This window comes from Strix aluco, chromosome 2 (assembly GCF_031877795.1).
Source record: "Strix aluco isolate bStrAlu1 chromosome 2, bStrAlu1.hap1, whole genome shotgun sequence".
Taxonomy (NCBI): Eukaryota; Metazoa; Chordata; class Aves; order Strigiformes; family Strigidae; genus Strix; species Strix aluco.
The window spans coordinates 121,079,103-121,103,258 of record NC_133932.1 but is presented as its reverse complement, the minus strand read 5'-3'; the positions used below and the strand labels follow the sequence as shown (position 1 = coordinate 121,103,258).

The 24,156-nt window shown below is 37.6% G+C and overlaps 2 protein-coding genes across 9 annotated transcripts in view; one reads left to right on the top strand and one right to left on the bottom strand.

Annotated features, from left to right (window-relative positions):
* Nucleotides 1-2,079: 2,079 nt before the first annotated feature.
* On the bottom strand, nucleotides 2,080-19,359 carry KBTBD3 (kelch repeat and BTB domain containing 3). Of its 4 annotated transcripts, none has more exons than XM_074816164.1 (4): nucleotides 19,138-19,359; nucleotides 11,021-12,251; nucleotides 10,508-10,748; nucleotides 2,080-7,697 (listed from the first exon to the last, which is right to left on the bottom strand). In XM_074816164.1, exons 3-4 carry the CDS (start codon nucleotides 10,729-10,731, stop codon nucleotides 6,077-6,079), a joined length of 1,845 nt encoding a protein of 614 aa, XP_074672265.1. In that variant the 5' UTR covers nucleotides 10,732-10,748; nucleotides 11,021-12,251; nucleotides 19,138-19,359; the 3' UTR covers nucleotides 2,080-6,076. The 4 variants fall into 4 exon arrangements, with proteins under 4 accessions (XP_074672265.1, XP_074672264.1, XP_074672263.1 ...); XM_074816163.1 differs by lacking the exon at nucleotides 19,138-19,359 and adding an exon at nucleotides 18,274-18,823; XM_074816162.1 differs by lacking the exon at nucleotides 11,021-12,251.
* A 148-nt stretch (nucleotides 19,360-19,507) lies between these two features.
* The window catches only part of AASDHPPT (aminoadipate-semialdehyde dehydrogenase-phosphopantetheinyl transferase), a 43,017-nt gene continuing 38,368 nt past the window's right edge, over nucleotides 19,508-24,156 (top strand). For 4 of the 5 annotated variants that reach the window (XM_074816171.1, XM_074816170.1, XM_074816168.1 and 1 more), the window contains exons 1-2: nucleotides 19,508-19,690; nucleotides 20,779-21,004. In XM_074816171.1, the coding sequence (XP_074672272.1) occupies nucleotides 19,547-19,690; nucleotides 20,779-21,004 (370 nt within the window). In that variant the 5' untranslated portion in view covers nucleotides 19,508-19,546. Of the gene's footprint in view, nucleotides 19,691-19,991; nucleotides 20,071-20,778; nucleotides 21,005-24,156 lie in introns of those variants that run through there. The other variant, XM_074816172.1, reaches the window with a different exon arrangement.

The window sequence follows — 24,156 nt, the reverse complement described above, 5'->3', positions numbered from 1 at the left end:
TAGTGAAATTACATTTGTGGAGGTAATTATTTCTTTATTACAGTATCTTTGGGAAAGTGCTGCTTATGTAAGCCACCATGTCCTTAATGTAAGTGAATATACACACAAAGCACGTGGAGCTCCTGTTCCTGGGCTCTTCCTTTTTGCGTCCTCGGCCACACACAGTGTCTGGCACTTGCTCTTTGTATTACATCCTATTGCCTTGGTAACTGTAACCTTTGTGCAGACTTAAGGCACTACTTGCAGGTAGATAATTAAAAATACTTGTTCTCTGAAGTTTGCAACCTCTATTCTGCCTAACCTGATGTATGCATGTCTTATTTTGCATATTTATTAACACTTGCACTATCCTTCCAAATCCAAGTTCTGGGCTGTATTCAGTACTTGGACTTAAGCATTTTCATTGGACAGAAAAGATATATGATTAATACAGCTTCTAGTGATCATAATTGTGATGATGAAATCATGAATCTCCCTTAAAGTGTTATTTTCCAGTTTCAGTCAACACTTCTGGCAGTGAACTTCCTGGAAATATAGAAACTAAAAGTGGAAAGGCTATGAATTTATCAGCTTGTTTACAGGTTATGATAGTTTTGCTGCCATACTTGCCCATTGTGTACTGAATATCATAAAAATTTAAAGAGGAAAAAAGTAAGGAGTAGGGTAGCAAGACTGCCACATTGCTGGCAATATATTATACAGGGATATTTCTTACTAAGGCTTATGTATGAACTAGGGTTCAATTTACATTATTACCAGTATTTTGACAGCGCTCAGAAAGAAGACGCAAGTGTACCCTAAAGGTCTTGCAAGCTAATTCAATCTAGATTCAGGTGTAAGTAGGTAGAAAAATGATAGAGAGAAAGTCATTAACAGTCAACCTGTCAGTCTGCAAAAATAATTAGTGCTAATTATAACTTATTATCATTTTATTGTGAAGCACAAAAACACTAAATATGATTAGTGTCCATTAGACTAATTTGAACTAGGAAGCATATGATTTCCTAGCGTGGCTGTGCATATAATTCTAAATAGCTCTTTTTTTTTCCCCTATTGTTATTCCACTATTACACAGGCTACTTACTGATCACAGGTGAAAAATCTTGGTATATACACCAGCTTCTTCTAACAAAAATCCTTGGACCTCTTTCGTTTATGTAAACTGTCTTGAACTTATGTGTAATTTCTGTGTATTTTATTCATTAAATGCAGACTCTGCTTCCTTGCTTTTGATGACAATGAGAAAAGCCCCACCATCCTGTCTACTTCAGATACAAACTATGTAAGTCCACTGTGAATTTCCTTAATCTGTAGAACATCCATACGCAATTTTCTTCTGATTGTGCACAAGGTTACACAACTACAGCGCTCAAATTTGGTCTGTGAATCCCTTCATTATTCAATATAAGCTTTTAACATTATGAATGCTGTTGGAATGCTTTGCACATGTATCCAAATGGCTTTTGCTAGCTGTGGGGCAAAGTTAATTTTTATTGCTGTAACTCCATTTTATCTATACGGAGGTTTGAATGTCACAGCATTTTAAGTTCTGAAAGAATACAAGACAACACAGGGCTCCCTCACCTTGTATTAATGCCATTTCTGCACCATTTGCATACGAATTTTAGGCTAAGTAGCTTATATCTCCTTTTATTGAAAGTCACTTCTAGGTAGTATTGAAGCCCATTTCAGGCAAAATAAATACCTCATCATTTGCAATACTTAAACTGTTAAAAACCCTATATATCAGTCTGAACTAGGTGGATCCAATAAAAAAAGATACCCATTTAAATGAGTACTTTACAATGGTAAACTTACAACTTTGCATCAGACTAAATCAAATTTAGGGAGCAGCAAATTAATATACAAAGGATATGCAAATACAAAGCCAAGGTTAATTAAAAAAACCCTCTCGCTGCAGTTTTCATGAACGCTAACTACATTCTTGGTTATCATGTAACATTCAAAATGTTCTCCAGTTGAAAAAAGAAGGGGGAAAAAAGTAGCTAACCTCATTAGAAACATTGTAGATTCTCTGCGTTTTAAAACTCACTCAAAAAAATCAGACCTGCAAAGGAGTCAGTTGCTCGGTGCTTTTATTTCACAAAAGAATGAACATCTTGGCAAACATGTAGTATCATACTTTCCACGTATCAGCAGAGCCCAGGCAGCAGCAAAATGTTACTGATCTCTATGCTTTATTAGATGTTGGAGGGGGAAAAGTAAATTGAGCATAATGTTCAGCGATAAATATTGTCAAATGTATCCCTGGTTTCAGTCTGGTTTAATTAAAACAGATCTTATGCTGCCTCCTGTTGGTCACCTACAAACAAACATCTAAAATTAGACTCCACATGACAAACTGCAGACAGCACGTTCTATAGCCTGTACCTTACCTACTATGTACTACTAATCCGAGGAGGTATACAGCTTGCTTCATGGAGTAATACCAGAAATAAATCTGACCCAGTAAATCTACTCCATTTTGTGAATATAATGAATTTTTAACAGCAGTAAACTGACTTACTACAAATGTATTTAGAATATAGAAAATAAATTCATTAGTACATAAATAATATAGTAATCATCAGGTCTGTGCAAACATAATCAATATAAACACCTGAATAATTGATATTTATTATAACAACTAAACCAGTTTGATAACATTACCAAAGTGCCATAATGTTTTGATAGCATTCTTTAAAAATTAAGATTATCCAATATAATCATTACTGGATATTAAAATCCCACATACAATATATATTATCTTCATGTATATTATACTGGTCATGCTTATAATGTGTTCTGTGACGTAATAGAATACTCTTAGAAATGTTTTGGTTACATCGTTTAAGTGCAAATAGTAGATTATATCTTTACATGCAATTTGTGTGTTTTAAACTTCTTACTATATTTCAGTGAGAACATAGCTAATCATTAATCTAGTCATCGACTATTTTTAGAGGAAGGTACCTTTTCATAAAGTATCGTAAGCTTTGAAAAGTGAGAAAAGATGTAGAAAAGCTTGCTTTGCACCAATTTTGTTACTTTTTTTAAATTGCATAACAGCTGCGTAGACTGAAAAATCTAATTGATCCAAACCTACAGCAGTTACTCATGCAAGTAATCCATATTCTTCTGAGTAGTGTAGTTGACTTTGCTGAGATTTCTTACATCATTAGCAATTAATCACAGGATTTGCAACATCATAGTTTCTATCATAAACCCTTGGTTTTAACCATGACTTTCTAACACAGCTGCTGCTTCTGCACTCAATTCTGCTATCAGATTTAACTGTCTGTATGCAGAATTCTGGCAGATGACCTTTTTTCCTCTGTGAGAGTTGTAATACAGGCTTACCTACATAACTGAAGAAAATTAGTACTATTTTACAGTAACTTTTCTGTAAGCAATGGTATAAAGTAACTGACACTATGACATTATTTCCTGACCGCTGAGTAAGAGAGCTCAACTCCATTTGAAATCCATGAATGATTTGTCAAACTGGGAACTGACATTAGTTCCTGTGCAAATGTAGCATAGAATAGTAGAGAGACATGTCCGTTTTCCAGTTAAGCTTCATTCAGTTTTTACTATATATACTGAGTAATTTACCACATACGTCATTGTGCTGTCTGATGTCATATGCCAAAGCCTTATACATACAGCAAATAGCTGGATGGAAGACTGCCAAAAAAAAATTGCTGTAAGGAAAAACTTAGAGGAAAGAGCATCACCTGAATTACTGACTGACTTGCTGTTTATGTGACCCAGCAATTTGGTCATGACAGTGGCAATTTAAAAAACCTCGCAGTTCTCTAGTCTCTTCCAATTTGCATAGCTATTTATACCCATGTACTATGGGCATAATATGTTACTGTTCTCATTGCATAAATTGCATACTTACATTACTCAGGTATAAAAACAAGACAAAAACACAAGCAAAGAATTGGGTCTTGTATTCCAATGAAGTGACAAGTTGCAATAATTAATGGTTAATGAAGTCTCTATGCTACCTCGAGTAATTTATTAATGCTAAAACTACTGTTCTCCTATATGTCTATTTTTTTCCCACTGTTTCAATAAGTGGGAATAGTATTTTCCATCTCTCCTAAACTACTCAATACATTTAGGTTGCACTAACAAAAAGTAGTTGTGTTCCAGTATAAAACTGCTTGTATTTCAGTATGGTGATTGTAAAGGTTACCGAGCTAAGTGTAGTTATAATATGATTTGGAGACTCACTATGAAAAGAGCAAAATAAATGTGGAAGTTGCCTGAAATACTGTAACAAGCTATTTAATTCTACAGAACTGACACGCATCTTAATACAAATAAATTATTGAGTGGGAGGGTTCCACTCCATTAGTACGTTCTCCAAATGTGTGTAATTTTCATTTACATTCTTATGAAAATATTTATGATGAATCTTATCTAAATGTATAAAGGTAACAAATTATAGAGTCAATCACAGAGTTGGAACATTCCATTGTTTACTGTTTAAAACAGAAGTGTGTTGCTAGGCAATATTAAGCTTTAAGCATTAATACTGAGCTTGAGTTTTGCAAAAAGTACACGCAGTAGTGATGTGATAATGAACTTACTGCGGTTGTCTCAAGCCATAGAAAAGATGTTTCAGATGCCTCACTAAATTTTGTTCATTTTTAAACTGTTTGGAAAAGATGTGCTTAGATGTTTAGAACCATTCTGTCTGGCATAAGACAGCCTTACCACTTAAAAGATACTTATACGGAACATTAAAGGCTCTCAATATCTTATGCAAATAACCGGTAAGAAAGAAAATTCTCAGGCTGTGGAGAATTACAAATGATTTATGAAACCTAGCTAAATTCAGTGTCCTTCTGTCAGACACAGGTCCCACTTTGTATGCATGAGATCGAATGTAATTCACACTGTATGCCTAGACTAATATTAATACTAAAATTCCATTATGTTAACATTATAATAGATGACTACTGAAAGTTTATCAAGCAGTATATTGTGTAGTGTTTACTATGTAATATTTTAACAGCTAAAATTACCATGATGTACAAGATAAAGTGTTTTAATTAATTTAAACCACTATAGAAGTTAAAAAAAATTAATTCTTTCACCTCAGAAATAGTATTTACTTTTACTTTAAATATAGGGATTTATTTTTGTAACTTTGTACTTGATGTATGACAAGATACGAACTTTTCCCATAGTTAACCAAAGCAACAACTAAAATTTTACAGCTTGCTGCTCTAAGCAGACTAGTGGCTGCTTAGTAGGTAGCACTGGAGACTTCAGAGATGGAAGACTTCTGTTAGAAAACATCCTGAAGTGTTTTTTCTTTAGTTAACAGCATGATTGAAGCAAAGATACCACATGAATCATCCATCCTGTAGAAATCTTGCTCACTCTGCAATATGTTATCAAAGTTTATCTTACCACAGTTAATGGGATGAAAACAGAAAGTACAACTACTACTAAGGCACAAGGATGGAGAAAAACTGGTAAAACTGAAGAGCTGAAGTAAGATGATATGAATTATCAGTCTCTTCAAGTTAGTTACCTGGTTTTAATGCTGTGAAGGTCACTTTGGCTCTTGCCCTTGCTAAGGTCATTCTAATAAGATAAAGCTGTCAATGAATTCCTCTTACAGGTTTATGAATATAAAAAACCTAAATAACACTAATATAGATCTCTTTTAAACTTCAGTTACATAGGGAAAACAGTATCACAGTCAGTTTTCTCACTCATCAATTAGTCTACTGGGACAACTGTGAATATTACAGAAATAATGGCACATATTACACAATGAATTCCTCATGACTATGCTTTTTTGAAAAGTAATATCATTTTGCAAATTATTCAGATAATTACAGAGAAGGCTTGCATATAAAATTAAGTAATACTTTCTATATAATGACTAGAATGAATGACAATGGACTCTTCCAAAAGCAATTCTATAGCATACAATTTAAACTGAGGATTTAAACAAAACAGTACATATTTTTCCATCTGTAAGTTAATACCTAAAAATCTCTTCTAAAACTTGTGCATTTAAATAGATTCTTTTGACTCAGGAGTTTCAAAATTCTCCAGAGCAAATTGTCAGTACAGATGACCAGGGGTCCCTATATTTATTAAACTGAATGACCTGACAGTAAAACTCAGTTAAGGCTCTTGGCATTGGTGAAACTTCTTCCCACTCAGACCTACTACTATGGTAGACTTGAACTTCATCTGTGATTTCTTCTGGAGCATAATCACCACCTAATATATAAATTTTGTCTTCTGTCCCAACTGCCCCTGCATTAAAGCCAGCGCATTCAAAAGATCCCTCCCCTTTCCAAACACAGGTTTCTGGGCAAAAGCTGTAGACCTTGTAGGTGGAGAGATCACATATGTACAATGTACAGTTCACTGGAACGGCTTTGATTAGAGTTGCATGGAAAAACTGCCCAAATTCTGCTACAAGCTCAGACCACTGATCAGTCATAGCATTATACTTAAAGAAACAGTCAAGAGATGGATTAAAGGCATCAGTAATCTCTACTTCTGAGCCAAGGACATAAATTATATTCTGACATGCACTTGCTTCTGGATAGTAGATACCTCTTGGTAATTGGCTTACAGATTTCCAATCTTTGGAAAGAGGATTATAAGATTCTACATCCAAAAGACTCCGGGTTTCTTGAGCTCCTCTGGTCTTTCCACCTATTACAAACAGCTGATTTAAGGTTACAACAGATGTGTGCATTGTCCTTGGTTTTTTCATAGCTGACACTATGGAGAATTCATTGCTGACTGGACAGTAGCACCAGGTTTGGTCAGTGGCATCATGAAATGGTTCAGCAATATGAAGCCTGACAGTCCTATAACAATTCCCTTTGCATCCTCCAGTTATAAATATTTTTTCTCCATAGCTAGATAAACTTGACCCTGGAAGATCAATCATGTGCGTATGTGGTAGTTCTTTCCATTTATCTGTTTTGATGTTGTAGCAGAATGTATGTCTGTTTTCTCCATCTTCATCGGTTTTATGAACAAATATGTATTTTTCTGTTGTTGAAGGACGTGCATCTGGAAACAGTCCACTAAAGTTTTGCACACTTTTAACTGCATCATTGATTATTACCGAGCAATTAGCACTCTTAAGTAAGTGTTCTTCAGAATGTAGAAAGTCCTGCAAAGTCTTTTCAGGTAACTGGTGTAGTCTCACTTTTTTAATCAAATTAGGCAGATATTTCTGTCGTGTTTCTAAGTTGTGTTTCGTCCACTGAAGAACAGCTTTCAACACCGATTCTTCCTCAGGGACATTTAGTTCGTCAGCCTCGAGACATTTTTGTAATATCTCAAAGTTAATCTCCAAAAAATCACTTGATCTGAGCAGCAAGGAAAAGTGGTGCTGTACAAAATCTAGTGCATGATCAAATAAGCGAACAGAACCATAACTTTCTGATAGAGAGAGCAACTGTAAGCAATTCACAAGATCAATACTTTTTATTAGAAAGTCACTGCAAGCTTTGGAAAGGAGTGAAACTTGAAGAAATGACGACAGCTGGAAGAGCATTTCCACATTATCATTTGTTATCTCTGTTTTTCCTGTGTAAGCGTAATCAAGAAAAGCTTTCACTGCCTTGGGTGATAGATTACTAATAGTAACATTGCCATCATCTCGTTCTTTCATATTAACTTCAAACATGGCTCTGTGAATAAAATATAGAAGATATACACACAAATTAAAGATCTAGCAAACAGCAGGGAACACTGATGTGAGAGGAAGGAGACAAGCAGGGGTGTATATTGAGGTGGGCAGGCTGTATAGGTCTAAAATGTGGAGGTTCTCTTAAGGAAGAACGATACATTTGCTTGATATGGTTGAAGAAAAAAGGAGTGGTGATAAGAACATATTCAAAGTGATGGCTCATAAAAATTATAGCAGCCCATGTGTTTTGTATGGATTTTCACAGTGAGCAATGAAATCTGCAGCTCTCAATGTGAGAGAAAATGTGAAACTGTTGGGGGCAGCATCAGTTTCAACAGCCTGAGAAAGAAAGGCTGATTTAAAAAATATATAGTAAAAAAGCCCCATGATTTAGGTCATGCACTGAAAATTAAAGTGAAAAAAGGCCTTCCAAATTGCAGGCTGAGCAAACATCAGGATGGATGATGGGTGCATTCCAAAGTAATAAAAGTAGGTGAGGGGTGACAGAGGAGAAAAAAACATGAGGAAGCTTAATTCTTGCTTTAGAGTTGACAGATAGATGTATGGGTTCAGGCAGACATCAGAAAAAATTTAGGTTTTGACACAGGATTGCATGACACAATGAAACTTGTGCAGAAAGTAGACTGTGACTGGATACAAAGACGAAAGCTGAAATCGTGGAACAAACTATTGATCAGTAGATTTGTGCAAATTTTATTACAATTTTAACTACTTTATTACTAAATATGTAATAACATTTAACTATTTCACATAGTCTAACATGGCAGATAAAATAATTGAAGTTTTTCAAGCCAGTAAGCGTTGGCAACAGAATAGTGCTGCAATATCACTTGTCCTACCCTCCCAGAGCCTAAGCATCAGGCTGTGAAAGCAACAGCTTCTGAATTTGACAAAAGATGACTGTGGAGATTTAGATAAATCATCAAATACTAAGTATATAACCTAGATTATTAATATATCATAGATAGTTCCTATTAAAGAAAAGAGTATTATATCATAGTTCAGTTATACAACTGGTATCTGTATAGTATGTGATTTTTAAAATCCCATACTTTTATGAAGCCAAAGAGAAAGAAAAAAAAAAATCACTGTGTATAGCATACTCCTTGAGAAGTGAACATCAGGTAAAGCAGGAACTTGTCTGATCTCCTGAACAAGAACATAAAGACACTTATCTCCCAAAGACCTTTTTAGATACTAAATGATGATCCTTAGAATCCTTTCCTCATTAACCCAAGAGCTATGATACAATTCTCTAATTACAGAGTAAAATAGTAACTAAACAATACTAGTAGAAGGAGAGTAATCTAGGGAAAGGCTTTGATTCTGAAAGCTAACAAGTAGTGAGCAAAATGTTGCTGAATTTTGGGTTTACACAATGAAACCAAAACTAAGGGAAGTCCAAAGGCTAATGAATACAAAAGGTGTTTCATTTTAAAATTTATCTAGTGGATCTAGGTACTTTTTATTCCCTTGAAGGTAATAAACGGGCCTTGCATTCCAGGAAAACTTACGAATTTGATGGCTGCTGGTATCAATTGTTACACACAGAGAGAGGTCTCTCCTGGCCAATTTTAACCTGAAGAGCCTGTAGGTAGTGAAAAGGACATGCATGCTACCATGTGCTTAAGTTTAGTTCTAAAAATTACCACTAGAAGCTATTTCATCCTAATATTCCTTTCCACCAGAGCATCTCTGTGCTGTCAAGCAGTAAACACTTGAAATGCAGGTAGTTCTGTGTGTCAGAGAAAAAACAAATCTGCTGCTAGAGTGGAGAAATAGTTTATTTCATCTGCATTTCTTCTTTTTCAGTAGTCCTAAGAACATGTCTAGCATATAGCCTCTGTTGTATATGGCACACTCCCACGGACCATGGGATGCTCCAGGACGTTTGGAAATAACACTTGTCATCTATGTATGGGCTACTGAATCAAGGTCATTAACTCATTCCATTGTTAGAGCATCTTAGCTTTTATGTTTTAGTAAAGAGTGTATTTGGAAATAGACTGGAAACAGTGTGGAATTGCAGGTTTGAGCCTTACTAATAAAAAGGTTAGCAAGGTTCTTCATAAATACCCTGTATTTGAATGATCTGTCTGTCCCTTAGGAATGCATAGCTTTAAGCACCAGAAGGAAGATCATAGATCCATTTCATGCTAAAAGGCAGAAATCTGTAGTTTAGAAAAAAATGTAAGATACCTGTTTAAATACCTCTGAAGACAAACTCTACTGTACTGACCACTCATCTTGGACAAACAAAACCCAGCCCCATTCCAAAGGCATGTACAATTTATCCACAGTGCTCAATGCAAGATATATTTGTAATCAACCTGGGTTTTTTTCACAATATAATTGTGTCAGAGTACATAGACTGTGGCATACAAAGTCAAACAATACCCTTGCAGACCTTCAAGTACAGATACAAGCAACAAGTAAATCTTAAAGATACACAACTTGTGTCAAGTCTACCTAGCAGCAGAACCATGCACTTATGGCTTGACATTTGTATTTCAGAGTATAGACTGCTGTCTGAATCTCAAATTCAGAGTCCTCATGTAGCTTTGGAAATACAAACATGTATTTGGGGTATGGTTAGGCATCTAACACTGTAGTTTTGTTTGGGTTCTTTTTTTTTTTTGCTATCCTTAATATGATGTTTGAATGCTTTGCTCAAAACTCTGTAAGTTGTGATGATTTATTTTTTAATTTTTGTAATTATATTCCTTCTTCTCTCCCTCCCAGAGAACTTACAATCCATTTCCTGCAAACTCATGCCAAAATTAGGTTTACCTGAAAAAATCACTGCATGCTGCCAGTACACAACGATGACAAGGAATTATTTCATCTTTCACAAGAATTTTAAAGTCAAAAAATATATTTTGTTCTCTGAACTTTTGTAGTACTTTTAGAATTTGTTGTCCATGACCTTCAGCCACTAAGGAATTGATCTTATTTTCAGGAACAGAAATTCCGTTGCAAATAGGTCTGCTAATGTAATCCCGTTGATTGGCCATGGTTTCTTCAATCTATCCTGAAAGTGAAATGGAAAAATAAGGAATTGATTGTACAGTCTTACTCTTTAAAAAAATCATCAATATACCATAAACCAAACAAAAAAATCCCCAGCATTGAATTTGGTTTGTAAATCCTATGCACGGTTATAAATTTGTGTTATAAGTGACTTTTACACTGAATTTAATTTGATAATAGTATTTCTACTTTGCAAAATATATACACATGGCATACTGTGAAAAGTAAAATATCTGACATATATCAAAAAACAACTCTACAAATAGTACCCACCTGTAGGAATTCTTTCAATAAAGTCCACAGGAAGCACACCAAGGGAGTGTATTAAAATTTTTAATGGTCATTTAAGAGAAAGACTATCCCTAGGCTTACCCTCCAAAAAACCCCCAAACTCTTATAATTTTATGTAAAATGGAGATGGAAAAGGAAAACTTTGTTACCTGTTTTTAGATTCCAAAAGGCTCATCTGTATACTACAAACCCCCAAACTCAGCACAGACCAATGGTCTTTCTATAGGTTACAGTGGAAGGGAGATAGAGCTACTAGACTACTTTTTAAGTGGATTCCCATTAGGCACTCCAGACCAAAATATCAGAATACAAACACCGACAGCCTGGCCTAGTCACAGGATTGCTAGGGCTTACCAAATAGCGTCATTTAGAGGCGGTTTGGTGACTGCAACTCTGAGTGTTTAGTCAATTGATACTAATTTTGTCTTGTACCTCTAGTCTTGATAGGAAGCTGTATGTTTGCTTACAGCTTATGCTGCACACCATGAGATTCATTTACTGTGGCATAAATTAACTGGCTTCAGAACCAATTTAAGTTTAAGACAGTGCAATCTCTCTTTCAGCAGCCAAGTTTTTCTGGTCAAAATCCCTATACTGAAGTGCATTGTTTGTATGGTAAGTTGGCCTTCACTATTTTATACAATAAAAATATTTTACCCCACTTTGCCAACATAAAGAAACTTTAAACATGAGTATATTTTATTTACACCTATTTAAAGAGCTATTTATACTGCTAAAGATGCATAAACTGCCCCTGCTGCAAATTTGAGTCAAGCTTGCCTATTTTAAAGCTTAAGGAAACACTGCAAAATTTTTCTGTTGCAGGATTTTGCTTCCACAATTCCAATTAAAATTAGCAACAGATAATGGCCCACCTGAATTGTCAAAGAAGGGGATAAAAAATTCCAAGCCAAACCCAGAAACCAGAAAAATATTGATTTTGGTTTTTAACTTCATGAAAAGGCTTATCTTATAACATGACACATTCAGAGCAAACTAAGCCACCAGGCTGTCTTCTTCATGGGAGGTACTTTAATATCAGACTGATCTATACTTTATCTAGTCAGGTAGCTCCAACCACAAATAGACCTCCATGTCTCCTGGAATAGAAGAGATCCACTGATCTTGCTGCCAGCACTGGCACCCTTGGAGCAGGCATCTTCTACTTCCCATGGCCAGACAATCTCACGTATTCACTCTTTCCATTCTAAGCCTGAGGAACCAGGAAAATACAGAACAAGACCACCATTTATTCTGACAATGTATGGCCTCATAAACTTCCATAAATCATAAAGCTCTTCAGTATGTAAGAATTCCCTAGAATACCCTTTTCTTATGAACTTAGAAGCCTGTTCCTCAAAAGACTGAATCTTCAAAAGCAGAGTTGTTTCAGTAAAATTAGTTTCCCACATTTGAATGAAACTTAAAAAAAAAAGTAAGTAAATTTCAAGGTTTATCTGGCATCACGTAAAGTAATACTTCTAAAGGAAATGTAAACCTTTTCACAAAATTCTGGACTTGATAATAGATAGCAGACGTCTTTCTCCTTTCACATGTAATTTCTATAGCAAGCTCCGACCCACAACTTGCTTTCTCTAGGTGAAATTACCAATTTCAGTAATATTCGTCTTTGTATAATGAACATGGAAACATCTAATGTCATCAAGTCCATCTCCGCTATTTTAGGCAAAGATATCGTATAATCACTTTCATAAAAGCAATCTATGTTTCAGAAAGTTTTCTTTTACCACCACTATTTCTACAGAAAGACTATCCCAATACATTGGTGCCAAGACTGCAAACCTTCTTTTAATTACACAATCAATTAATTAATGCTTACATATATTTGTTCTTCTGTCAAAATTGTCATTTGACTTAATTTTCCTTTATATATTCATTCACTCTTATAATTATCAAGAGTGTTGATATCTTCTCTCAACTTTTATTAGAATGAACAATTTGCAAATGTTCCAAGGTCCATTTATAAAACTGAATTTTTGTTTTCCTTATTATTTTTTGCAGTTTTCTCTTCATCCACTCCAGTCTGATCTCATATTTCTTTCACTGATATCAGATTTGTTGTACAACGTCATGGTTAAGAGCCCATCAGTGTCTCACTACTCCAATATGCAGTCACCCAGTGCATCCTAATCCTAATCTGTAACAGCAGTGTCTCCTTATTTTTTATTTTTGTCCATCATTAAGGAAAATACTAATGAATACCATGCTATGGCTTAGCCTAATTCACCCTCCTCTCTACTCCATTAAAAAAATAAATATTAAAAAACTCAATTCTTATCTCCCTTGTAGCCAATTCCTGCTTTATTTGATAATTTTGGTTACTAATTTACCGCTTTACTGGATTTGTTGATGATTTTAGAGCCCTCCAAAATATCTTAACAATTCAGCTAAAACTTGTTATGTTAAACAAGGCCAACTAGCATTCATAATTATTTCATGCTTTCTTCCACAAAGCCATATGAATTAATCAACAGTTATAAATATTTGATCAAGTTCCTGACAAAAGGGTAGAAAACATAGGAGATGCAGACATACGTTGCGTAGGTCTGGAGTTCAGGAAAGCTGGGCAACGAGCCTCCTTGTATTTGCTCCATTTACTCCCACAGGGTACAAATTACAAAGTCTGTCTTTATGTGGATTACCAAGAACCAAACTCCAGTAGATGGTTCATCAGAGTTGGGATCTCCTACTTTTGTTTCTTAACATACGGCTGAGTGCCATATGGGTTTTTATCATGGCAGACAAAGGCTATATACTTGAGCCCTCTTCCATCATCTGACCCACTGGGCATTTGTCACACAACCAGCCTTCCAGCATCTCCTGTAACATGACATATCAGACCCTGAGTACTGGGGTATGTGACTGGGGATTGCCTGCAGTGAGATCAAACGTGTTCTCTGATGTGATCAAATTCAAGTTACCCTACCACTTGACAAAACTCCTCTGCTCACATACTGAATGTTTGCACATCTTACACTGACAAATGCCTGGTTAGCTATTAGCCTGTTTTTCTTAAAAAAAACCCTCCAAAACCAACCCCCCTTAAAGTTAATATATTTGCCCTGTTTTTCTGCTTGAAAGTCACATCAAACAAATGGCTCATTGGCCATTACAGTGAAATTTGATATAGACTTCAAAGTTATTAAGGTCAACCCCACATGATACATGTCTGGGGACATACATACCTCTGAAAGCTATCTGTACAGATCTCCAGTTGAGGGGCAAGGCATTCTGCACATCTGATAGTTAAGTGTCAAGAAATGGCCAGCCTATGTATGGCCACAAACCAGCTAGCAGTTGAACAGGAGCAGGTTGGGGATGGTAAGCTAATTTTGGTCATTAGAGTGATGAACTAAGGGACCACCAGCTCTGAGGGTAGGAGCATTCTTATGGTCTGTCACAAAGTCTACTAATAAGGACCCAGACCTCATTAGTTCTGCTGTTCACAATACCCTCTGTTTTAATACTGTCCTTTTCCCAAGATGATAAGGGATGGAACAGCACAATAAGCTTGTTGTCCCAGATGCCAGATAACCACACCAAGAAGTCTGATAAGCCCATAGTCAAAATATGAGATATACACACATTCCTACTAGTAGTATCTAATCTATTGGTAAAAATGCTACAAGAAAACATTTAACTGATTTTAATACTTGTATATCAAGCAAACAGCTGCCAAAACACTCACTGAATTTCTAGAGGAATTCTTTTACCTCATCAATGCTAATGTTCCCTTGTCAAAGATAACTATCTTATACTTAACTAACTTATAAGACATATTTATAAAGATTTTCTTTTAGTTGGCATCATCAACAATCCTTCTTAGATATAATTCTGTATGCGGAAGAAGTTGAAATGTGTAATTTATTTACTTATCCTTACCCTTCAGAAAGTCCAGCTGCCCTTTTGTGTATCAATTTCATAACCTGGGTATTTGTTGAATATTACACTAAGATATTGTAAATACAGCATACTCTTAAACTTATATAGGAGACCAGAAACATCCAGGATAGCCACTTTCAGAATATCTCAACAGGCATACACTAAAATCATAACCACTGCAATATGCCTCCTAGAAATGGCATTCACATACATTCCACCAGAGATTTGAAATAGCAAAGCAAACACAACTGCAGAGTGAACTCTGAGCAGAGATGAACTTTTGTTTCTGCAGGGTCTACTGTAGTTCTCACTAGAGTATCAATCAGAACATACTCATATAAAGTACATATATTCATAAACACCTTTGCTGAAAAGACTTTGCTAAACCAACAGTCAAAACAGCCTTAGATTCTGCGACTGACAGATAAAATGGTTACAGAAGTTTAAATGTGCTAACAAAGTTTAGAATGGTGTAAGATGTGCAATTAATTCTAAGTGAATAACAGAGGAAAATTTATTAAACAAGGGAGGGCAAGGGCCTGTGTAATAAGAATGGAGCATGAACACCCAGATGAGGACACAGGGTACAGAAGACTTATTTTGATCACTTTATAATAGTAAAATAAAAACATATATACAAATATATGTGACTTTGTAATAGCCTAGGGAATGTTGTTTTGTGAAAGTACTGAGCATACATAAGTATTGTGTATACGTAAGTTAGCATTTTGTCAGAAAAAACACATTAGGCCATGCCTGTCTGACAATAAACATGACGGAACCTTTGTAACAGGACTGAAGGACTGAAGCCTGAGACCGTTCCCAGCATGATGGACACCAATCTTACATGAGGCATTGCACATTCAAACACTACAAATAACATTCTGCGTGTAGATGTTCTCTTCTCTACCAATGCAACTGGCAAAAACAATCTAAATTCTGCGTTTATTTGGTACTTTACAAACAAATGTAAAACAATCTGCTTTATCTCAAAGCACAATATAGCTGTGCTACAGCACTCTCTCACCAATTAAAAAAAAGAATATTCATTCTTAATACTTCTTAGCAGGTATCTTATGAGAAATAAATTGTTCTTCAAGAGAACATTACCTTTGCCACTTAGCCTTCTCCTAGCTTGGATAGTATATCTTACTAGATAGCAGGATTTTTAAAAAGAGAAATCTTAAATGCTGGTATTTTACAGCATACTTTATGTACCTAGGAAGAAAGAATTCCACTGAAGATGAAGAAATTATATACATTTCTCTAGAGAAGTGTTAGATTTTTTTTTTTCATACAAAATTTAACTGTACAGTTAATGTAAGTTCTGAAAAGGTCAAGGTCAGCATTTTAAAATCAAATATTAAAAATAAGTGTTATATTACTAAGTCTAGTATATACTCAAGATGATTTGCTATTTTCACACCTTATCTATGCAAGAGGGGAGAAATTAGTAATTTGTTAACAATTTTTAAAGACCCCACTACATATCTAATTTAACAGCACCTGATATAATAATCAGTGAGTTGAATATGAGTGGAACCTGTATCTAAAGGATTTGGTGACACTTCTAATTGCTGACTAAAAATACAAGAGTGGATTGAAATGTAATTAAATTCTAAATACTAATTACAAAGTTCTGTACTTTTATATTGCATTGTTGTTTTGATTGTCATTGACTGTCCAAGATTGGAAACAGACGGTAACAGAATTTCAGGTTCCTGTCTGGAAATTTCAATGCAACTGTGTCTCACAACTTTTTCATAAATAACCAACTTCAAAGAAAATTAATATTCAGTCAAACATTTTTAGACAATCAGAAAAAATGCATGTGACATTCTGAGACATTTAATCCACAAAAGTGGCATTTATCAATAATAAATGTTGAGACATGTATTCGAAGAAAAAAAGGTGACACAGAGACTTTAAAGGTTTGGGTTCTTTAGAAGTGATTGAAAAAAACCAGCATGGAAAAAACCCAGCATGGTACCACTAGGAAGCAGTGAAATTGCATTGATTCCTGGAGGCATTCCAGAAGTGGAAGATTCCCTCTCTTCAAGCAGTGATCTTTAATTGCATAGCCTCTCACAAACACATGAATCCACAAAGAAAATAATCACGTAGAACTCAAACTGACTGGATTTTATCCTAAAGTTAAATTTCTTGAATTCATCAAGTTCCTTTGGAAATTATTTTCTTAGCTAAAAAAGTTCAAGAACTGTAATTTTCATTTTCAGAAAAAAAATTGGAATTAACATGCCATGCTGTACTTGTAATTCTGGCAAAAATAATAACTGCAAATTCTGTAAGAGGGAATTACTGCTTTTATTGGGTTCTGTGGTCATCACTTCTGTATGTGATTGTGTTTCTTTCAAAACACACATGCAATATTGAGCATACTTATAGAATAATTTAGCATAGCTTATTATCATAGCATGTTTTACTTATAATAAAAATGTGGGCTTATATTGAATATATTCATAATTATATTAGATATTATACACTGCATCTTGAACCACAGTTTGCACTTATGCATGATACTTATTTTTTTTAAAAAAATAAATCTACTAGTGAAAAAACTGCTACATGTTTACATTGCTAAGTAGAAACATGGACAAGTCCAATCTATTAACCAAACCTGAGAGGTTTTTTTTGAACCAGGCAAGATCCACATTCCATTAGTACTTTCACATCTCAGTAACTAAATATAGATATGGCCACAATTTCCTCTTCAAAGTGTGCAGAATACAGTGTTTGAAATGTAAGTCTCAGCTACAATTTGATATTGGTGAATAGCATTTTCCTGGGGTTTTTCTTGACTGTGCAAAATCCTCTGCTGTCAGTCAATTTTGTCTCTGTCTTTGGATAATACATAAATGAGTATATATGACATTCTTTGCTTGACTAAGTAATGAAGAAAAATGGTAATCTTATTTAAAAATAAGTAAGCTACACTACTGATTCCTAGCCAAAACATTTTTTTCCCCTAAATGTTACTTCTGTGTTTAAAATATTTTGTAAAGACCAACCTATACTCAGGTATAACTGGGACTTTACACAAAGCCAGCTGTTGTTCTGGCCTGTGTAGAAACAGCACTTTTTCACATTAACAGGAAGCTGGGAATGGTAACAACAACAAAGATTCTAAGAAATACCTGAAATAATGTAATTTTCAATATTTTTGCATCATTTGTGCATGGTCAATATAGAACAGTTAAACACATAAATATTTCTAAAGGTAAGCAACAGAAAGGAGGGTCATAAATTTTCAAAGACCCTAAATTTTTAGCCATGGCCCAACTTCAAAACCAAAGGGTAAACAAAATTATTACCTTTTGATGATTTACAGATGGCCTGTAATTGAGGGCACACGGGAATCCAGTTCTGACAACCATTACGGTTCTTAGCAGAACAAAGGGCACAGGGTATGAAAGGCTTTTGTTTGGACATAGTCTTTACAAGCCGGAATCAAACCCGGGTGATGCAGTACTTTGCATCTGCTGTGTGAACAACTGTCTCCTCTTTTCTAGTCAATACAAAGCACCAAGCCCAGGGAAGGCACAGGGGAGAGGCCACCCCCGCTGCTACAGCTCCCGGCACGTGTCACCTCGACCAGGAGCCGGGACGGTTCTTCAGGCGCATATCCATGTGCTAATGGCAGCGATGGGGCCAAAGACACCGGGGGAACCATCTGCCGTTAACCGGTAACGGTGCCGCTATCCCCAGCGGCATAAACGCGGCCCTGTCTCGCACAAAGCCGGGGGCAGCCAGAAGTTATAAGGAAATTACGTTCATTTTGCCATGGCCGGGGTTACCCGCCACCCCCATCAGCCCGCTGCCGCGCCGGTCCCCGCCGGTGCCGGTCTCGGCCCGCCCCTGCAGCCCCCAGTGAGGGCCGCTGCCCCCACCGCCCCTGCCCCTCGCCCCGCCCGCCGCAGGAAGGGCGGCGGCGTCAGCGCCGCTACTGAGCATGCCCAAGACGCCGCGCATGCGCCCTGCAGCGGCTCCCTTCATTCTAAGGGAGGACTAATTCTGGCAGGACAGGCAGGATGGTGCAAAGGCGCTTCCCCTCCTCTCACAGCGCGACTGCGGGGCCCGGCCACGGGATGTGGCGGTCTCCAGCGCTGCCGCCTCTCCGCAACCGGCGAAGAGTCAGTCCCCCGCCTTCACGCTCCCTCCGAACAGCGCGCACCCACCTGCAGCCAACACCAGCAGCTCAGCGACCCGTCTGGCCCACCCTCCGCAGCAGTAGCGCCAGCAGATTGGCTCCTTCCGGTGTCATTCTCCCGCTTCTTGCACTCGGAATGGTTCCCCCGGCCGTCAATCCAGATGAAAGCCCGCCCACCCCGCCCGGGCGGATTGTTCCCGGGGCTCGCTGACGACACTACGGGTGTAGCTCAACCGCAGGCACCGCCTTTCTCCTGATAAGTCGGTACCTGGCGCATTCCCCCGTCACTCACAGGGAACTCTGATACCGCATTGGCCGTCGTGCCTTGCCAGCAGGTCCCGCCCACCGATCAGCGCATGCGCGGTTGTGCCGGTCGGTGGGGGCGCGGAGGGGGCGGGCTGAGAGCCGCGCTGCCGGCAGCGGCGTGTGGCGGGGCCATGGGGAGCGTGCGCTGGGCCTTCCCCTGCACTGCCTGGCGCCCCTGCCGCCAGGAGTGGCTGCTGGCGGCGCGGCTGGTGCAGCCCGAGGAGAAGGACCGCATCGGCCAGTTTGCCTTTGCCCGCGATGCCAAAGCCGCCTTGGTACATGCTGGCGGGGGGGGCACGGCGGGGGGCGGCTTCCCCTCAGGGCTGGCGGCGGTAGTCCAGGGGCAGGACTCAAAAGACCCGCGCTGGCCGGAGTCCTCCGTCTTGTTCGTCCCCGCTGCTGCGGACGAGTGTGGGCGTCGCCGGCGGAGCCTTGCCCCTCCGCGGGGCCGTGGTGGAGGCTGCCGGGAGCCCCTCGGGGCGCGGGCGGAGGCCGCTCCGCTGAGGAGCCCCGCGAGCACAGCTCGCGGCCCCCGGGCTGGCCCTTTCCCCTGGGGACGCGACTGTCACTCTGCAGATTCACTATTGCCCAAATTCCTGACTTGTAGGAAAATCTGCCCTGCAAGGGTATTTCAGGGAACTAAATGCATTACGAAGTATTAACTGCTATCTCTACTTACACCTTCAATTAGGAGCAAAAAATGGATGTTTGCCGTCTGCTATTTGTACTTACTCTGAAAGACTTGACAAATTTTATGTCATTTCGAGACAAAATCAGCGTTCTCTAGGAGACTATACATGAAAACAGTAATGTGTAAGAGAGTAAAGCTGCTTTACATAATTCAGGTTTTAAATCTCACATAACGATGAGGCAGTAATAACAGACTTCTGCTAATTAGTCTATAAGAAGTTAGTCATCATTTTTAGCTGTTCAGTATTTCATTTAACGCCTAAGTAACAATGAATGTACTGAAAGGAAAGCTGTTGAGACAGTTTTACTGTTCAGTGTGGTATAAAAAATATTCATCTGTGGAATAAAGATCCTGAGTAAGTAAATAAGGTAGAGAGGGAATTATTTTATGTCATTCTTCCAGGCTGGGACTGGTTTTTATTGGGTCTCTACTGGGTTGTCTCTGTGATAATACTGATAACTGTTCTATACTCAGGTCAGGTGAACTCTTTTGGTTAAATTTACTTGACACAGGCTTTTATAAAAGGGAGAAATCTAGTGAATTAACTAAAATATTCCCTATATCGGCAATAATAAAGCCACATTTGTTTTGGCAGGTGGTTTTCTAGCAACCATAGATATTTTGCACATAGCATAATAGTTCTGTATGAATCACTTCCATTTTATTTCATAGGCTGGTCGCCTGCTGATACGGAAATTAATTGCAGAAAAGTTGTGCATACCTTGGAATGAAATACACTTGCAAAGAACATCAAAAGGAAAACCTTTCCTGGCAAATAATGTACTCAGTATCTATTCAAATTACAACTTCAATGTCTCTCATCAAGGAGATTATGCAGTTCTTGCAGCTGAGCCTGAACTTCAAGTTGGCATTGATATTATGAAGACTAATTTACCAGGTAATGTGTAATGGTAACCAAAGCAGATTCTGTAGTGTTTAAGCACTGAACATTTAAACGTTTCTCAAAGAACCAATCTGTGTCCTAGAAATTCAGTGTAATTAGAGGAAAGTATATGAATGTATTGCATATTTGCTTTTTTTGTTGTTAAATGCACTCCTCATTGTTTATTTTGGGTTTTCTGTTATGCCAGATAGGGATATATTTCCAGTTTAGAAAAGCAGAACCATGGAAAAATAAGATCATGAATCCTGCTGTGCTATTGGTAGGGCCAGCATCCGCAGGGGTTTGCTGTCTGTTAGGTAGAAGCAGGGACAACTTTCCAACTAAAGACAGTGGGATCCATCCCCTTGAGAACTTTATGGACTGTCAGTGTTACATAAGCATAGACAGTCTATGTGTCAGCACCAGGCCCAGTACTGTAGCAAACTGACATCAGAGATTCGCTGTGAGTGTGCAGCAGTCCTCAGTGAGCAGGGATTGTGGGGAAAGAACATTTGAGGTGCCTCTGGTAAAAGACTAAACATCTCAAACTTTAGATGTTGGCCTGTTTATTTGCATGAAACATTGCAGTAACCTGACTACATTAGTGAACTTCAGGACCCAAATTGTAAATTAGAATTGTAGCAAAGTGTATGTTTAAATACAGTTTTATGGGGATCATGTAGTTCACAAATGTTCACTGATGCATGACTGGGTTAAAGGAGAAACATACTGGGATTTACGGTTTACTGGAATTTTAGGTTTTGAGAATCTTCCTCAAATGTTTAAACAGATATGACAGTAATAGCTCTGTTCTTAAAAAATCTCTCTTCACAATCTTCAATTTGTCCAGCATTTTATGCTACAAAATAATTTGTGTATTAAGGTAAAAATTCAAATAAACCCTGACTGGATAACTTTCTGATCGCTTTACAGCTTTTTAATGTTTATTACAAGTGTACATTTTTGGATTGGCGTGGTTAGCTAAGATGCACAGAAACTCTACTGCAATCCAAAGTGAAGTTCTTCTCCGTGACTCACTCCCATCTGCTCTAGACCCTCACTCTGAAGACGTTGGTCAGCATGTGAGGCCACACTTGTAGCCCATGGAGGACCTCACACCAGAGCAGTTGTATGTTTTGTGACACAAACTGTGGCCTGTGCGTAAGGCTGTGCTGGAACGGGTACACACCTGAAGGGACTGCAGTAACTCAGGGCCCAAATACCAGGTTAAGCTAGAGGCTGGTGCCTTTATCATCACTCTCCCAGGCAAAACAAAACAAAGTGATGTCCTGGCTGTGTCTCCTCCCAACATCTTGCACATCCTCAGCCTATTTGCTGGGGGTGCAGAGTGACAGAGAAGGCCTTGACGCTGTGCAAACCTGCTGGTATTGGTGTGGTATCAACACTGTTTTAGGCATAGATCTAAAACAGAGTGCTGTACAGACTGCTATGAAAAAAATTAACATTCAGAGCCAGTACCCTTGGAAACATTTTGGCTGGACTTGCCACAGGCCTTACCGCAAAACTCCCTAATTACTCATTTTAAAAAACTTTCCTGTTTCAGTTGGTAAACAGTGAAAATCAAAATGTTCAAATGTTTGTATTTTAAGCTTTTCCTGGGAAATGAAAAATTGAAAGTCATTTATATGTGATATATATGGAGGTAGGGATATCTTGCATTCTCTGCTGTCATTTTATGCAGCTGGAAATGTAGCTGATATTTTAAAGACACATTGCTGATGTCCATCTGACAAGTCTTATCAAATGTGTTAAACTCCTGAAAGTAGGAAACAATTGTGAAGAGTAGAGGTTTAATTTTACATTTAGGTTTAGAAACCTGTATTTGTATTATTTCTTAATTTTGGGATACAATACGTTCAACTTTGTAAGGAAATATATTAGTTCTTTTCCAGTTAATAGAAAAAAATATCTTTTAACTTCAGTATTAGCTGGCTTTATTTAAAAAAGAATCTCATCTCTACTGCTTCCTTTCTCTTGTATTTTTTACTTATTAATTATTCCTTTCTCATTTCCCTCACTTTAAATCGCTGAAATAGTGGATAACTCAATGTCCAGTGGTCTATTGCTCATTCTGCAGGCAGCATCAAAACAAATCAAGGTTCTTTTACCTTTTGTCTGTGTCTATTCTTCATTCAGTGTCCTTAGTCGCTGCTGTCATAGGAGGTATAGAATCAGTTAGGCTGTCAGTACATATTGTTTCTTACTCTTAGTTATGTCAAATTTAGCAGGCTAAATTTAGGGGAAAATTATCTTGAGGTCATCCTATCAATGATGTTTTGGTTGCTATTCTGCTTCTGTCATTTAGCTTTTTGATTGCCTGCCCTGGGGTTTCTAAAAAACATGAACCTGAAGTTCAAAGGAGGATTTGGGCAAGAGTTTAATTTCAGCAGAAATGGAGGAAAAGCAGTGAAACTGAACTAAATTTTTAGTTAATTTAAATAAAAAAAGGGGTTTAGATACAGCATTCAGTTCTTAACTTCTTGAGTAGCAAGAGAGGCTCCTGCCAACGTGTCCTAGAATTGATGATGGCAGCAGCCATGACCCCTTACCCTAAAGGAAATGTTGCCACATCCCCTTGGGCAGCTGCACTCACATTTAATTTGTGGATAGGAGCTGGTGAGACAAGTAAAACTTTAAGAGCTGATACAAACAGGTCTCAGGTTTTTTACCCATAGAGAGAAAAACAGTGCTTATTCTGGAGATGCTCGTGATTCCAAAGACTAAATGATGGAATTGGTGCTTTTGTAATAAAGTGATCCTGAAAAACTATGTATCCAGATGACCAATTTGAAACAAGCTAGTGACAGATGCAGCCCTCTAGGATTTCTGAACATGGGTCCTTTATACACCTTTATCTGTGGCTACTTCATCCACCTCTCCCTCTTTCATCAGAGATCTAGGTATATATTAACAGAAGAGGAGACTATTAGGCCTAGTTACTGTATCCACATCTGAATGCATGGTGGCAAGCTTCACAGTATATACAGACGAGTACAAAATGCATCATTACAAAATTTCTGGCTTTCTTTTCCAATATATGAAGTTCCACAGCTAGCACAGTCTGTCCTGAAGTAATTTAGCTGTCAACAGCTTGTATGCATCTTTTCTGTCTTTTCATAAGGAGAGAAAGGAACTTCTATTCTTGT